At 38.5% G+C, this 17,372-nt stretch overlaps 2 protein-coding genes across 2 annotated transcripts; one reads left to right on the top strand and one right to left on the bottom strand.

The window, feature by feature from the left end:
* Positions 1–4,807: 4,807 nt before the first annotated feature.
* On the top strand, positions 4,808–12,918 carry hnf1a (HNF1 homeobox a). Its single transcript, XM_023278827.3, has 10 exons — positions 4,808–5,325; positions 6,379–6,578; positions 6,704–6,884; positions 9,373–9,575; positions 9,863–10,011; positions 10,099–10,240; positions 10,330–10,518; positions 10,593–10,705; positions 10,790–10,874; positions 12,531–12,918. The coding sequence occupies exons 1-10, from the start codon at positions 5,027–5,029 to the stop codon at positions 12,659–12,661; spliced, it is 1,692 nt and encodes a 563-aa protein (XP_023134595.1). The 5' UTR covers positions 4,808–5,026; the 3' UTR covers positions 12,662–12,918.
* On the bottom strand, positions 12,839–15,491 carry c6h12orf43 (chromosome 6 C12orf43 homolog). Its single transcript, XM_023278830.3, has 6 exons — positions 15,364–15,491; positions 15,039–15,069; positions 13,903–14,001; positions 13,737–13,810; positions 13,576–13,663; positions 12,839–13,478 (listed from the first exon to the last, which is right to left on the bottom strand). The coding sequence occupies exons 1-6, from the start codon at positions 15,476–15,478 to the stop codon at positions 13,124–13,126; spliced, it is 762 nt and encodes a 253-aa protein (XP_023134598.1). The 5' UTR covers positions 15,479–15,491; the 3' UTR covers positions 12,839–13,123.
* Between the last annotated feature and the right edge of the window lie 1,881 nt (positions 15,492–17,372).

Raw genomic sequence — 17,372 nt, 5'->3', positions numbered from 1 at the left:
AAAACCCAATAAATCAAAAACAAATGAACTAAAAAATAAACATCAACAAAAGCTTAAAAAAAAACTTAATAAAGAGATCAATGACTGTACATCCTGCTATGTCATATATAGTGTTTTTTTTTTTTTTAAAGAATGAACTGAGTTAGCACATAAACACAACTGATTTTACATTACATCCATGTAACGTAAGTGACCACCATTAACACTTTATTGTGAAGAGACAACCTCATAACTTCCTCTCACGTTCTAGCAAATTTTTACTAACTTGATGCAACTTCCACCCTGGTTTAGATAAAGTGTTACCAAACACTTTACAGGTGGATAACTTCTGCACAATGCAAATTACGTGCTTTTGTCAGACAATTATTATAATTTGATGAGTTAGAAATGATACAGACACATTCACTGCAGAGCTGATGCTGTATGTCACTTTATCAATGCTGTGTTGTCCTTACAGTGTTGAATTTATTATTATTCATTTGATAACTAGTTGGTAAATTTGTTATCGATCACAACTAACGTAGTTGGTTTTAACTTAACAAAGAGTCAGTGCTTGTATAAATAAAATCAAACTACTCCTTGAACACATCAACACTCTCTAATAGCGTATCTGAAGTTCTTAATTGATCACTTACGGTTTATTACATAATTACTCTTCTCTAATTATGTAATTTCATTGACACATTCCCATTATATCACTGCTATTACCTCATCTATTAACTATAACTTGACTAACCTTCTCAAATCCTAATTGGGTGTCTTTGTTAAGTCACTTTAACCAAGGTAAGTTAATGTATACGTGGAGACTTTGTGTGAGCACTGCTGATTGCAGCACCAGCAGAAATATCTGTCTTAATACACCTTCCATACTGCACACGGCTTATGCAATGTGGTATAACGGGAGGTTTGTGTGCTCATTCATTGCTGGGGTTTAAGTATTTAATTAGTAGCAAAGCCAGCTCTGGCTAATCTTCTCAACACTGACTCAACATGTGACCTGGTAACTAATGTTAAGGCCAATCAATAGCTTGAGCAACTCAAACAAAGACAGTGACAGCTTTGACTTACGGTGGGTATAAAACACATGCTGTCATACGTGAGGAGAGTTTGGAGTTTAAAGAGTATATTGAAATTGACCTGCAGTAGGACATTTGTGAAAATGCGGTGCTGATTATGTCCCTCCGGAGCACCCATATGTTATAGAAACACTACAGGCCGGGAGTGTGGAGCACAGGATGTCCAGACACAGATTTAGATTTGTGATTGTCCCCCCCCAACACAGTTTATCCTCATTGCAGCCAGTGTCCTGCCTGCACACAGGCCCACTCTATCCTCCACAGATGAACAGATGAAGCTCTGGAAGTGGGACAGGGGCTATTTGGACAGGAATTAAGGGGTGTGTTAAATTTCTGCATGCATGATCAATGGGGTTGAATGGTGGACGGGGACGGGGAGGGGGTGAGTCAGAGAGAGAGGGCGAGCAGAGAGAACACAGGCTGAGGCACCAGCAATGGCTCACTAATGAGAGATGGACAGCGTGGATTGTATCTCATTACCAATCAACATAGCTTTGAGTTCTCTGGAGAGAGAAAATGCGAGCTCTAATGTGTGCTGCATGTGTTCCTTTTTGATAAACCCAGCTTGTGTGGCAGAGCATTAGTCACAGCGGTATCTGAGCTGTTGGAAATCCACACACACACACACACACTGCCCTCTGTCCGTTTTGGTGAGGAGTTTCCTCTGAATAGTACAATGGGACTTAATTACAGGTCAGTGGCATGTCTCAGGGAGATAGAGGGAGCTCTGTTACCCTTCCAAATACAGTATAATGCCATCTTCCCAAGGGTGGGGTGGGGTAACAAGAGCACGACACAAAAAGGTGCTGATAGGCTGAACCTGAGAATGGTATAAGGTGATCCAAGCAGAGAAAGTGAGCGTTTTACACTGAAAAGAGAAGGAGGGAAGATAAAAGGCAACATTAACTCCCAAAGCTTTGCTCCCATTCAGTTTGCCCTCTTTCCTTTCCAGCTCGCCTCCAACTTTTCATTCCTGCCTACTTTCCTTGACAAAACACAAGAGGAACAGACAAAAAAATAAGCTGGAAATGGAACAGAATTGAGAAATCTATGGACACAGTAGAAACAGTACAAACAACAGTACAAACAGTAGAACATTTGGAGTTTAACACCACCTGCAGGGGGCCGAGGAAAGTTCAGTCACCCTAACATGAAATACCAAGGAGTGTCTGTGGAAACATACATATCCAGCAGCAAATTTATTTAAAGTGTACCAAAAAAATCTGTTAAAAAAAATGTGAAAATGCGGTATAGTTTAAGAAAAAATAACAAAACAAAACCCTTGCTGCCGGAAAATAACTCCTAACAAATGGTACAAAAAACTATAAAAGAACAGCGAATGTAATTAACATAAATACAGCTGATACTTAATAAACAGAGCTTCTCCTTCAAGGTAATTATTGTAATTCAATGAAAAATAAAAAATAAAAATAAAAAAACATAATGGGCATGTAATATAAGACTACAGATTATGACCTGATGAATAAAAGAAAAATACCACAAATAAAGTTGGTATTAACATACACTACCAGTCAAAAGTTTGGACCTTCTCATTCAATGCTTTTTATTTATTTGCAATATTTTCTACATTGTAGATTAATACTGAAGATTAACTTTTTTTTGTTTACAACATAATTTCATATGTATTCTTTTGTAGTTTTGATGTCTTCAGTATTAATCTACAATGTACAAAATAATTAAATAATAACCACTGAATGAGAAGGTGTGTCTAGACTTTTGCCTGGTAGTGTACCTCTGCAACAGAAATGCTAGTAAAGCTACTAATCAATACCTGTTTAAAACAAGAAAAAATATAGTAAAAAATATAGCAATTTGTTTATTCTGCTACATTAACACTATTTAATCAGTTTCATGGAAGTCAAGAAAACAAATGTTTTTTGGTTTTTTTTGTTTTTTTAAAGTGGGAAAAGTAAACCTGCAAAATTTAGATAAAGTTATGGATTCAAACACACAGAAGTGGCTAATGGTAATACTGTGAAAGTATATGGCCCTGCACTGTAATTAAGTATACTCTGGAGGTGCTTTCTTCTATTTCACTACACTACGAAGGAATTATTGTACTTTTCACTCCACTGCATTTGTTTTTCAAACTAGAGATTTTACATAAAACACAGAACTCAGATGGCAATATCTTGCAGAACAGAAATATAGCAAAATATTATTCAAATCTAAAATATATTGTGATCTATTACTGCTATATGTAAAACCACATTTATATGAATTCTTGGACAAACAGAACAACTATAACAACAGATTCTTTATATATCTTTATCAGTAAATATTTCCTTTTTATAGTGAAGTCTGCACCTTTAATTTTTCTGTGCTTTATGAATCGACATTATGTATTCTATGAAACACAAAGCGTTGCTAAATATTAAAGGAGTGCAGTCAACATATTTTAGCTTACGGGGCCCTTTATAGACTCCTAGAGTCACTTTGTCTTGTTTCAGATGCTCATAGCTCCTCCACACTTTCCCTCATGGTTCCATTTCAGCAGTTTGAGGCCATAAGAGGAAAAAACTACAATATTCCTTTAAAATTAAAAGCTCTTGAAATTAATACAGATTAGTAAAGCATAAGTTTTTTTTCTAACCGTATTAGTCATGGCATTACTCACAGTTTTACCTCGTTTTCAAGTAAATCTGTATGTTTCTTCTGTGATTTTACTCGTTATCTGTAATTTAACAAACAGTGAGAATATGTAAAAGAAAAATAAATGATTCAGAAAACTACAGCTATAAATGTAAACAATATATATAAATTCTTACAGTGCTACAAAGCACATGAACAAATCCACATGGACACATAACTACACACACATGCAATACTTTATATGGACTTTTAACACATTTAGTATTCTATACATTTTAAAATTAGAAGTGTTTTGTTTATAGCATTGTACACCAAGTATTTTAGAGTATATTCTAACCTTAATGGTAATGTTAATCTGATTATTAACCTGCTTGTTTTGTCTTGTTTTTTTTGTTGTTGCTATATGTACGCTACTGAATATTTGAATTTCCCTCTGGATTAATAAAGCATCTATCTATCTGTCTGTCTGTCTGTCTGTCTATCAAATTAAGCACATAAATACCGTAAAAATGTCTTTTTCATTAAAAATAAATTTTATGGTAATTCTTAAAGGCGGATACTCTTTTCACATTGCAGACCTCTTAATCACCTCTTATTCTAAGTGATGGAACCAAGTAGATCATTCAGTAACTTTTGGTTCAAACTGGTTCCCTCTGAAGTATAGTTGAGGCAACAGCGCTCTCTACTGGCAAAAACAACAAATCAACTCATGTTTCACGTCACTGGATCTTCTGTAGTTCTGTGCTTTATGTTCAATTCTGTCCTACAGTTATTTTCTTCAACTATGTGCCTAAACATAACCACCTGGAATATCTATAATCCAAACAGATGAAAGCTTTTCGTGTCCCATCAATTAGTTTCAATATGAAATGAGAAATACCTCCACACATAATCCTCACTTCACAGCTCCTCGCTTGCGTTTCTTCCTCAGTTTTCTGTTTTCTGAGTGCTAAGCCACAGTCCCTGCAAATGTAAAAACCCCTCACTTTTATTTATTGTTCTTAAATTGCACTTTGGTCAGTGTTGGGGACTGAGAGTGGGGACAAAGTGCACAGGGCGCATGTAAGGAGGAGGGGGTGAAGAGGAGGAAGGTTTAAAAAAAAAAGAAAATTGACCTTTGAAAGCAAAACAGCAGGTGGAGAGCTAAAATCAGGCAGCTCGGGACACAACGGGGAGAAAATTCAAACGAGGAAAATGAAAGGAAACTTTCTGTAGAGCTGAAGAGGGACTTCAGATATGAGAATGAGGCCTGGCTGTGTGGCTGTTATTTGACTGAGGCAACGCACATGAGAGCAGTGTTGGTTTGTGAGGCAGCGGCGAGGTAAAGCAGAAGACTAATGGAGGGAGAGGAGAGGGCCGGGGCAGCCAAGGGGAGGCCGAGCCGTCTGACTGCCCTCCAGGAGCAGCTGATCTGGGCCCTGCTGGAGTCTGGACTGACCCGGGACGTCCTGGTCCAAGCCATGGGGGAGCTGGAGCGAAGCAGGGCCAGTGCCGGTGCTGAGAAGCCAGACAGGGGGGATGGAGAGAGCTCAGAGGAGGGAGAAATGGACTTCCCGCCGCCTATATTCCGAGACCTGGATAAGCTTCCTCCAGAAGAGGCGTCCAAACTGAGGGCTGAGGTCGACCAGTTACTGCAGTAAGTAGATCCAAGCACTTCTCTGGAAGCTCCAGCAGCAAAATCATCTTAATGTCTCTAAATACTGTTCTTAGTCTATCTGTCCAACAGGACGTGATCAGGTAGAGTCTGAAAATTGATCCTTGACAATGTTTTTGATTCCCATTTCATACTTTTCCATCTTTTCTATCCAAACTCAGCGGCTGAGGGTTGAAACAAGCATTAACCTGTTGTTACTACTGTTCCTTTTCTCTTCTTAAGCCCGGGTTCAACGTCTCTTTACCAAATCCAGCCTCCTTCACATGCTTCTCTGTCTGTCTCTCTGCAATCTGGCTTCTGAGGCGAATTTAAAGAGGGTTCCTCCTTTGCTAGTTACTAATTACCCACCCCCATCATTATTCCCTGGGCATTTCTTAATAAATAAGCTACATGCATAGGTGAAGATTAATAGAGTCAGGCTGCTCAGGTGAGGCCATGTTTGCACAACGCTTGACTGATATGTCTACACTCAGTTTAAACACCTGACTGTTAATATTTGAAATACGTGCATTTCTTACAGCATTCACATCAATATGTTCAATTTAATGTAATGAATGTACTTTTGACAAGCTGTGAATAGTTTTCTCAAAGTTATCTGATATCATAACTACAATATTTGTGGGGTAGATTGGAATCTATTAAAGCAAGGGATTTTTGAAATTTGATGTATTTTTACAGCTTTTTTCTTGACAGTTAGAAAGCACTAAATCAGGTTTCATAAAGCTTTCACATGTTTTTCCCCTCCAGTGATCTGAAAGCGCTGGACTTTGCTCCTGTGTGCTTTCTCTTATCTCTCTCTGTCAATAAGCCGCTCTCTACTTCCCTCTGAGAGGACATACTTTATGTCTAATGTTGTGGCTAACTGTGTCTATACAGCACTGCTTTAAATCCAGGTAACTGTTAGAAATGTGTAGAAATATCAGGGAAATGCAAGAATATATGGATATATTTCAACTTAACAAATAAAAATGCAAAAAAATATGAAGTAGTATACAAAAATCTGTACTTGTCAGCTCAGGTGTGTGTATCTGACAGGGAGGACCCCTGGCATGTTGCAAAAATGGTGAAAAGCTACATGCAGCAGCATAACCTACCTCAGAGGGAGGTAGTGGAGTCAACAGGACTCAACCAGTCCCACCTTTCACAGCACCTCAACAAAGGCACACCCATGAAGAACCAGAAGAGAGCTGCTCTGTACAGCTGGTATGTCAAGAAGCAGTGCGAGATCAGCCAGCGTGAGTACCGTGGAGCTCCGATTTCTGCTTTCAAACACCGTTCAGACATCAGTTCTCCAGGAGGTTGAGAGTTTTCAACAGAGAGATGTAAACAAAGAAGGAATACTTTTACCGTTTCCTTCCAGAATTTACCAACGCCAAACATGGCCTTGCGACCGTGGAGGAGCAGGGAGAGGAGATCAAGAAAGGACGGAGGAACCGGTTCAAGTGGGGTCCAGCATCCCTGCAGATCCTCTTCCATGCCTACGAACGACAGAAGAACCCCAGCAAGGAGGAGAGAGAGGGCCTGGTGGAGGAGTGTAACAGGTGAGACAGAGGTTTTAGAAACATATTATTCTCAGAGCTTTGCTCAAACCACATACTTTGTGATATAACTTTCATATTACTGTTACTGAATAACCTAATTCAGGGGTATCAAACTCATTTTAGTTCAGGGGCCACATTTAACTCAATTTGATAGCAAGTGGGCCAGACCATTTAAATCGTAAAATAATGACCAATAAATAACGACAACTCCAAATTTTTCCTTTGGTTTAGTGTAAAAAAAAGTACATTCTAAAAAAGTTCACATTTAAGGAACTACCTTTTTTATAAAACATTATGAACAACCTGACATTTCTTGAGAAAAATAAGTGCAGTTTCAACAACATTATGACTCAGTTTATCATTAACACATTACAATTTTCAGATCACAGAGTGTCCACAAAGGCACAAAACATTTAGTCACAGGTATCTGGAACTGAACAATCTGTTATTTTACTTTAAAAAACACAAAAAACAACAAAAACTAGACAAAATATTCCAAAAATGACTCACAAACAACAAAAGCGAGAAACAAAATGACACAAACGACACGAACAATAAAAAAGTGACAAAAAATTAGATAAAAAAAGTAACATAGCTACAAAAAAATGGACAAACGAGACAAAAATGACAAAACTGTGAAACAAAACAGCAAAACGATACACAAAATAATGAATAAAGCAAAACACAAAACGACAAAAATGAAAAAAAACAACAAAAACATGACCCAAACAATAAAAGTCAGACAAAAAAAAGACAAAAACACTATTAAAACAAGTGAAAATTTTACAAAAATAAGGCACAAGATGACAAAAGAACAATGAGCAATCTAGTATTTTACTTTATGATCAAAACAATTTGTCATGGTCTAGAAATTCTTTAATCCTAACTGTCAATACAATAAATATTCATGAATGAATTTGCAATAATAAAAGTTAAAGTTGAGAAAAGCAACACAACACAACAACATGAATTATCTAATCTGCTCCATCAGGACTGTGCTAGTATGGCTTAGTCCCATTTATACACCTAATGGCTGTTAGAATTCAGATGCAGCTACAAAGCAGCAGAGAAAAACACATTTACTGCTTTAAGTAGTGCTGAGCAATAAACTGTATTTTCCCTGTCATCATAATATAAACATATGCATTAAATACATCACAAAAGATTGCCTGAAATGCAATTAATTAATAAGGAATTATTTGTACAGGCGCCATGTGTTCACATCCAACATGTAAACATTTGTAAGTAATCTGTAGCAGCCCAACCTGGATGATCTTCTGACTTTTCATCCAGTACATTCATTAGGTCAGAATTTCAGTGCTTAAATTTGATTTTTACATGTAAAACCAGCTAGGGTCACATCAACCAGAGCTGAACTAGTGTTTAGTGCTGAGTAATAAATGTTACCATATTATCTAAGAAGGTGGACCTGGTAAATACCACCTGCTAAAGACAGGTAGCATACCAATGATAGCAGTTAGCTGTCCAAGTACAGTCTCACAGAGCCTCTAGGCAAATTTGTGGCACTTTTACTTTACTTCCCACTTCATGCAACTTCATACTTCTATCATATCACACAGGCAATTATTGTACTTTTTACTGCACCACATTAAGTTGCTGGTCAGTTTTTGAACTGCAACCGTCACTTTTACTCAAGTAAGGCTTCAATACACAAGGAGAATTTTCTACTACTACCATGTAAGATAAGGATGTGAGTACCTCTTCAGTAGGTTTTTTACTCTCAGAAAAAGAATCATTATCCTCTGGCTCTTCAAAGAGCCATCACTGACTGAAGAACCTCTTTTATAGAGAATGGTTCTTCATTTACTTCATTTGGTTCTTTAAATTACTAGAGGTTCTTGACTTTTTTGGAGCCATGTGGTTTGTTGGCAGATAATAGCACAACATCAGAGCTGCAACTAACTATTATTTTTATTATTGATTAATCTGCATTTTTTTCTCAATTAATCTTTGGTCTATAAAATATCAGAAAATAGTGAAGTGAGAAATGCCCATCAGTTTCCAAATCCCATGACTGCATCTTGTAATATGATGTGCAGTATTTTTTGTATTATTATCTTGAAAATGATTCCATACAGAAGATATTTTTACCATTAATAGTTCCTAAAGTAGCCATTTTTTGAGGCACAAAAAAATTCTAAAAGCTTCTTTGTGGAACTAAAAATGTTACTGTGAAGAACCATTTTTGGCTCCCCATTTATTTTTCTGAGTGCATCATTCCACCCAAAAACGGCCAAGTTTTGGTTAGGTGTCATTAAGTAGCATCAACTTTGTTCAGTCTCTACTTATTTAGGTCTTATTTGGGTCTGTTTACTGTGCATGCAGCATTTTAGTAGTTTTTAAAGAAGTTTTAAAGCAGAGATTGGTCAGGCGTGAAAAGCATTATCTAAAATCTCTGTTGAAATAATAATGAGACTCTCTATGATGTAAAGTAACGTATCGCTGAGCTCTTCTTGTTGTTCTCCAGGGCTGAGTGTCTCCAGAGGGGCGTGTCTCCCTCCCAGCTCGCTGGTTTGGGCTCCAACCTGGTTACTGAAGTCCGAGTGTATAACTGGTTCGCCAACCGCCGTAAAGAGGAGGCCTTCCGTCACAAACTGGCCCTCGACACACCTTTCACCAACCAACCTGCCTCCTCCTCTAATCCCACCCTTCCACCCAGTCCTGAGCACGGTAATACCCTGACTGTGTTCAGGCAAGAACAGCAGTGAAATTTAAGAGTGAAGTCAGAGCTGGGTGTTCTGTCTGGACAAAGTCGGTCTTGATTATGGAAGACCTTTAGACTCTCTTGTCTTTTTCATCTATTGGTATAAAACATTTTTAGTGACTGCACTGGTTCTGACACTGATGCTCATATTTCTCAGTTTCTTAACGCTGCCATTTGGAACCATCTACCAAACTTGATCTATGTGTAAACTGTGAACCTTGTCAATGATCTGGGACCTTGCGTTGTTCTCCAGGTGTGAAATACAGCCAGCAGATCTCCTGTGACACAGCGAGCTCAGCCAGAGGCAGCGGAGGGGAGAGAGTGGGACGACTGGTGGTCAGTCCTGTCCAGCTGGAACCCAGCCACACACTCCTGGAGGGCCACAACCTCAAACCAGAGAGAGCACGTATCATGGTTCCTCACTGTTCTATACTGTCAGTCTACCAGCCAGCACTGCTGCCTTCATGACCATGTTGTCTCTGATCTCAGGTATCCAGCGGCGGTCCACTACCCCCAGTAAGCACTCTGACCTCTCTGCACAGTCTGTCGGCCTCCTCTGCATCCTCACAGAGCCTCATCATGGCCTCGGTGCCCAGCGTCATGAGTCTGGGGGAGTCTTCTCTTCTCATTGGTAACACTGGCTTTCTGCTTTTCTTTCTTTTCTTTCTAAGAATCAAAAGCAAAATTCTGAGAACAGTATTGACACCTTTTGTTTCACAGGCTTAGCCTCCACACAGCCACAGACGGTACCCGTCATAAACAACATGGGCGGCGGATTCACAACTCTCCAGCCAATCTCATTCCAGCAGCAGCTTCACGGCTCTCCCCAGCAGCCAATATCACAGCATCTTCAGAGTCACATGGCTGCCAGTCCCTTCATGGCCACCATGGCACAGCTGCCGTGTCACAGTAAGGCCAAAGCAACACAGTGGCATCAGCATGTTATGTTGAGTAAAGATTCATTCATCTGTGCCTCATTACAGTGTACAAGTCGGATTCGCCCCAGTACCATTCGTCCAGTCTGCTGTCTCAGACCATGGTCATCACTGACAGCAGCAGCCTCGGGACTCTGACCAGCCTCGCTGCTGTCAGACAGGTACGTGGTCTGACTGGTTAGTTGGTCTGTTAGGGTGCAAATAGTCGTATATTTACAAGCTGTCCTGATTTTTGTTTTGGGTAGATTCTGACAGCAGATCCTGAGGAACAGTCAGACCCACCTTTACAGGAGGATTCTCTCCACCTGCAGCCGCACACACCTGTACCAGGTACACAGCTGGAAACACAAGTTTACCGCACAACATCTACCTGACCCCTACATAACCATTTCAAAGCCACATCTATGAGCATTACGTATTTAATCTAGAAAGCAATACATTTCCTGTTTCCCAGCATAGAGGGATTTTTGGGGAACTCCACCCAGAGGTTTTAGCACCAAAAAGAGAGAACTGAGACTATTATGTTTGAGTAAATTAAACCTCAATCAAAAAAACTAGTTTAAAAATAGTGATGCTCTGAAGACTTTTAAAGAAGACTTGATGGAACTTAATATTACAAACACAAAGGAGCTGTGCGGTGGAAAAAGATCTTCACCTCTTTTTAACCCCCTCGGCATCCAGGGTCAGATTGTAGAGCAGGTTGAATCTTTTAAATACCTGTGAACACAACTGGACACCTGGCTCTCATTCTCACAACACACTGACTCTGTACAAGAAAGCACAACAGCACCTCCATCTATTGAGAAAACTCAGGGCTTTTTACATCACTAAACACATTTTAATCCTGGTTTACCGTTCATTGAATCACTTTCAACATTTCATCCTGGTACAACTCCCACACCAGCAACAAAACAAAACTTTCCCGTATTATTAGTCAAGCCAGCAAAACAATTGGTTCCTCACTTCCCTCACTCTCTGAGCCCTTCCATCGATCAGGAAAGCCACCCCAGTCACAGAGGATCCCTCTCACCCCTTCCATCACTATTTCCAGTTACTGCCATCAGGGAGACGTTACAGATGTTCATCTCCTCAGCAATAACCATCTTGAACAATCACAAATAGACACTGATGAACACACTTGTTTTTATCAGTTGTTTGTGAATGTGCTTTCATGGAAATTGTACCTGCTGCCTTTCAGCCACGTCAAAAGAAGAATATCTGTCCACATTGGGACAGACTATGAAGTTTATCCAATCTAACAGACATTTTGTATAGCAAATGTGCATACAATACTGGAAAATGGTAAGATTTTTGTTAAATAGGCTCACAGACTTAATACTTTTACTGTCGTGCACAGCCCCTCAAAGGCCCATTCAGAGCCAGGAAATATTATGCAAGCAGCACTTTATCAGTAAAATCATCTGGGGTTAATCTGAGAATTTCAATGTTCTGCAACAGTGTTTTGTTGGATTTCAGTTGTTGCATTTTATCACGTTAGCTCACATAGCTTGGGAAATATGTTAATTAGGTTAATTTATGCCAAGAGATAGATGGAATGATTGATGCCACACTCACATCTGCTTTTTAGAATAAGAAGCCAGAGCCAAAAGCTGACTAATTTAGTTTAGCTTGTTGCCCGGCAACGTCACAGCGATGACAAGCATCCAGGAAGTCAGCGTCTGCAGTTTCATATCATCCAGGAATATATACAGATCTTGTCATTCGAGGTCAACCAATATGGGTTTTTCACTGCCTAATGGTGATAACAACATATTAAGTTTTGACCTCAACTGTCTGAAACTTCTTGACCAGTTTTGTTCACATCTTCACTGCCTTCCTCGCCTACACGGACAGGGATCCAAATGACGTAAACACTCCTACTGTGCAGCCCGACCAGTAAATGAATAACTGTTCTCAGAGAAATTATTTTTTCCTAAAGCTTTTTGGAAGTCCACATAAACTGGTTTCCTATTTTTTGGTCCACAGCTTCTTCTGAAAGCCTGGAGCTGTATCCTGCCTCTCAGTCTACAGAAAGTCATCCGTCTCACCTCCTCTCACCTTCACCTCCAGACATCAGCTCCTACATTCCTACACAAATGGTCTCAACGGCGCAGTAAAATACTCTGTCCATGTCCTCACTGTCAGCTGCACTTGGGAGCGTATGGGATGGACAGCTACCTCTGGTGTAAATTTTCTGAAGAAAAAACTGGAATCAGGGCCCAAAGGATGACTCAGCTTTGAAGCATCAAAGACTGCCTGACTCACTCTTCATACAGCAGAGAATCAACTGAAAATCAACACCAATATGTATTTTTTATTAAAATGTTTTGTAGTATTACAAAAATTTAAACTGAATTGAAACTTTTCAACAGCATGTTAACGGCATTATTTTTGAACTCACTGCCTTAAATGCTTTTTATCAGACTTCTATGAAGATTTTTCATAACAAAGTAAAGACTATTACAAAAATAACCGAAATGAGCGAAAGAGAATTCCTAAAATATCACACCATTCCATCATTTAAACGCGCAATAGCAGAATGGAACATCCCAAAACAGTGAAACGTTAGTTGTAAAAAGTCAGTTCACAGCTTTTTCCTCTACGTTTCCTTCTCGCCTCTTTTTGTTTTTCCGTTTTACTTTGATTTGTGTGTGTTCCTGCTCTGAGTTCTCGAGCTCACCGTTGCTTTGAGCATTAGAGTCCACCTGTTCACTCTCTTCTTCATTCTCTTTCCTCTTTTTCTTTTTCTTAACAGTGTGGCTTTCCTCTTCCACCGCCACTCTCTTCTTTTTCTTCTTCTTCTTTATTTTTTCCGAGCAGGGAGGCTTCGTCGACGGAGGTGACAGCGTGGAGGGCAGCGTCGATGAGGGTAAGAGATCTCTGACAGAAACCGCTGCCTCCTTCAGCCTTGCTTCCATCTCACTGTCACTATCACTGTAAGGAGAAGAGAAATGTACAATGTCACATGCAGGAGTACAAAAACTAATCATTATCTTTAAATAAAAAAACGTATTTAAAAAAGGAGAAGAACCTTGAGCTTGGAACTGGTCGACGCCTGACGGGGGCTGGAGGATCATCGGCTTTCTGTCCTGGGACTGAAGTTGAAAACAGACGAAATCCTAAAAGAAAGAAAACCTTATTTAAAAATGATACAAATTTACCAGAAAATACTGCAAGAAAGAGAAACTGTACCTTCATCATCATCATCATGAGATCTTGCTGATTCCACACATGATGAAGTTTCAGGCTTCATCTCTGAAATGCAACTGAAAGTTAATGAAAATTATTAGAAATCTGGTCTCGCCAAATAATAATTACAATTATTAAAATCATACATTCCAGCAATCAAACAAGTTACCTGTCAAGAAAATGTCCCAACTTTTTGGCAACATGTGTTTGAAACCCTTTGGTGACCTGGAGCTCATTGCCATCGTGTTCATGGTCAGCGACGACAACACTGTTCCAAAGGAGAAGAATACTGAGCACCTCAGTATTTACAAATAAAACTGACATTTAGACCATCGCTGTTCCCATTCCTAATGCAAAAGTGGCTGAAAAGAGAATCACGAACAGACCATATCTTTTAAGGCAACACTATGCCAAAAACCATAATTTCTTCTGTGCAATGTTCAATTTGACATATTACATGAAAATATTTTGCTTCCCTAGCATGTCTTCTTTCAAACCAGGGGAAACATATTTAGGTGGTACACTTATGGCATTTACAAACAAGAAAAACTTTTGTTCCCAATCTATATATCGAAGGTTTGTACAGAGAAGTTTGTTCATACGCTACCAGTCAAAAGTCTGGACACACCTTCTCAGTCAATGCTTTTTATTTATTTGTATTATTTTCTACATTGTAGATTAACACTTTTTTGTTTTACATAATTCCATGTATATTCTTTGATAGTTTTGATGTCTTCAGTATTAATCTACAATGTAGAAAATAATTAAATACAAACCATTGAATGAGAAGGTGTGTCCAGACTTTTGACTGGTAGTGTATATCATTCAGTGCATGTTTTTTGTGGCTGTTGACAACATTTTCCAAATTATGGTGTAATAAAAATAAAAAAATAAAAAACTGGACAAAACTATTGACTTTAACGTGTCAACAAAACAGAACAAGGGTTTTCAACCTGACTTCAACCAACGCTGATTTCTGTGTCTTATTTCAAGTGAGTGCATATTTAAGTAAATAATGTAAAAAGATAAAAAAGCATAAAGCTTCAGATATTATATATATATATATATATATATATATATATATATATATATATATATATATATATATATATATATATATATATATAAAATAACTAAAACAACGGTCTTGAAAGTAATTCAAGGTGTTATCTTTAAATAAAATGTCACCCTGTTCAACTGTAGTCTCCTTTATGGACAACAGGATTTATACTACACTGAAAACCCTTTATTTCCTTTCTGCATGCCTGCTGTATAATTAGCAGATATTTTGATGGTACCACTTACCGCTTTGACTCTTTCACGCTGCTGTCTGCATCTTAAAAAGGTAAAAACATGTTTCATTTAACAACAGTGTTTGATGGACTAACAAGTTCAGCTGATGCTGTAGCTTAAAGTTAAAGTCAGTAAATTCTAGCGACTGCATATTTCTGAGTCATTTAACTCTTTAATTAACTTAGAAATGTGTACATGAACTACAAATACTAGCAGAACTACAAATACTAGCAGTGTACTTCTCTGGGTTTCTGCAGTTTATTTCTGCTGGAATTAAACAGCTGTTCGTGACTGCTGAGTTTGTCTCTTATTCCACATGTGACAGAAAAACTTTCACCTTTGTTCTTGTTAGTTTTTGTCTCCCAAACTGCCTCCTGACATCTCCTGAGCTGTTCGTCGTCGCTGCTGCTGGAGTCTGACACACCGACCATCTTTTCAGCGGGGGCCGCCATGATGAAACATGTGCTCCTGGTGTTGTCTGTTTTGAGCTGAGGATTCTGGGTAATGAAGTTTTCTAGTCGAGGGGACCTTCGTGCACAATTAAATGCCCTAATTCTTCGATATGTGCCTTTATTCATCAGTAATTTTATACAACTCTGGAAACAAAATATTTGACAGAAACAAAAGGGCCAAATAGGGGTTAAAAAAATCTAATTTTTCTTCTTTAGCTCACACATTTTACCTCCCCAGTGAGCAATTTATATCTGAATTACTCAGAAGTAAAATCAAGTTCATGTCAAATTGTACTTAGAAACCAGAGGGGCAAAATGTGCAGTTTTTGCAACAATTATTCAAAAATTACTTTTTTTTTTTTTTTTTTTAGAGTTGATGTCAATACTAAAATGTAAAGTAGGACAAACTTCAATGCAACACTTTTTTTGAAATGCCTGTTTTAATTTCTGTTTTACATATGTTTAATTAAAAGAGAACTTTTCGACATTTGATAGTGTTGCTTGCAATGTGTAACCATCAGATATTGTTGTGGGTGGAACATGGGTTGAGACCTCAGAGTGGTGACTACAGACAGAGACAGTGCATCAGAGTCAAAGTAGCACATTTTTTCAACAAGAAAAGCACTCAGAGAGCGCAGAACTCCGCCAGGGCTGAATTTCCGACGGCTGAAATCTTGACAAAAGTCTTGGCAGAAATCATGGCACTATAGAATGTGGCCATTTAATATAGATGTACCCACAAACAAAATGATGTTGCGCTGAGCACAGGCGTCAGGCGTATGTTATATACTGATACCGAATTGCGTGGCCTAAATATGTAGCGGGCAGTGGGAATTATTGGGACTCTGAAACGCCTCCACAATTCAATCAATTGTTCCTTGTATCATTTCCGATAGATAAGTCCTAATAAGTTCGTAGCAGTCAATTTTTAATAGGATTGCAATCATGTGATCGTCAGCATGCAGCTGACGTAGTGTTCACTTGTTGTCATAGTTACAGTGACGCCGTGCCGCTTTCTGGCAATGATACAGAAATCTTTAACAAATCCGTGGATCCAGACTATAAGCTGCATCGCTGCCAAAATCTAATCAATTGGTCCATGTGTCATTTCTGACCTTCCCTGAAAATTTCATCCAAATCCGTTTGTCCGTTTTTGAACAGACAGACAAACCAATGTCGATTATCACATAACTCCACCGAGGCTCCGCCTCTGTGGGGGAGTAATAATTGGTATATTGGTTGAAAATAATTTAAATTAGATCCAATATTCGGCCAGGCTGATAATCAGTAGAACCCAAGTTTTTGGAAGGTACACATCGAGCTGATTTAGTATTAGTTTAGATCAGGGATGTCAAACATACGGCCAAAACGGTCCCACCAGAAGGTCCAATGTGGCCTGTAGGACGATTTTGCAAAGTGTAAAAATTACAGAGTGAATCCTTACTGTGAAACTATTTAAAGACATTGAACAATGTGCAATATAATTTGAGACAGCAGCTTCAGTATGACAGAGTTTGGTTTGGTAGAACCCTATTGTTGATGCACTGCCACAACTTTTATGGATTTTTTATGTATAAATTTTTACAATGCAGGGGTGACAACTTCACCTTTTCCTTAATAGTTCCCACTTTAGTCTGTGTGGTGCGTCAGTTCAGGTGGTCAGGATTACTACACAGATGTGGAAATTAATGTAAGTTTAACATGATTTCTAGATCTTGACAAGTTGTAAAATATTGGAATGTTCAGTTCCAGATACCTGCAAGTCAATGTTTTGTACCTTTGTAGATACACTGTGATTAGTAAGTTGTAATGTGTAAATGATTTATTGTTGAAATTGCATTTATTTCTCTTTATAAAATTCAGGTTGTTCACAATGTTTTGTAAAAAACGATGG

Source organism: Amphiprion ocellaris, chromosome 6 (assembly GCF_022539595.1).
Source record: "Amphiprion ocellaris isolate individual 3 ecotype Okinawa chromosome 6, ASM2253959v1, whole genome shotgun sequence".
NCBI lineage: Eukaryota > Metazoa > Chordata > Actinopteri > Pomacentridae > Amphiprion > Amphiprion ocellaris.
Note: the sequence above shows the minus strand (reverse complement) of the source record. Positions and strands in the feature narration are given on the sequence as shown.

Excerpts from the sequence above, each read along its gene's own strand:
- hnf1a (XM_023278827.3), top strand. The coding sequence starts at position 5,027 with ATGGAGGGAGAGGAGAGGGCCGGGGCAGCCAAGGGGAGGCCGAGCCGT. Across the intron at positions 10,519-10,592 it reads GGCACAGCTGCCGTGTCACA|TGTACAAGTCGGATTCGCCC; the intron begins GTAAGGCCAAAG and ends GCCTCATTACAG. Across the intron at positions 10,706-10,789 it reads GCCTCGCTGCTGTCAGACAG|ATTCTGACAGCAGATCCTGA; the intron begins GTACGTGGTCTG and ends TGTTTTGGGTAG.
- c6h12orf43 (XM_023278830.3), bottom strand. The coding sequence starts at position 15,478 with ATGGCGGCCCCCGCTGAAAAGATGGTCGGTGTGTCAGACTCCAGCAGC. Across the intron at positions 15,070-15,363 it reads AAAAACTAACAAGAACAAAG|ATGCAGACAGCAGCGTGAAA; the intron begins GTGAAAGTTTTT and ends TACCTTTTTAAG. Across the intron at positions 13,811-13,902 it reads TTGGGACATTTTCTTGACAG|TTGCATTTCAGAGATGAAGC; the intron begins GTAACTTGTTTG and ends ATTAACTTTCAG.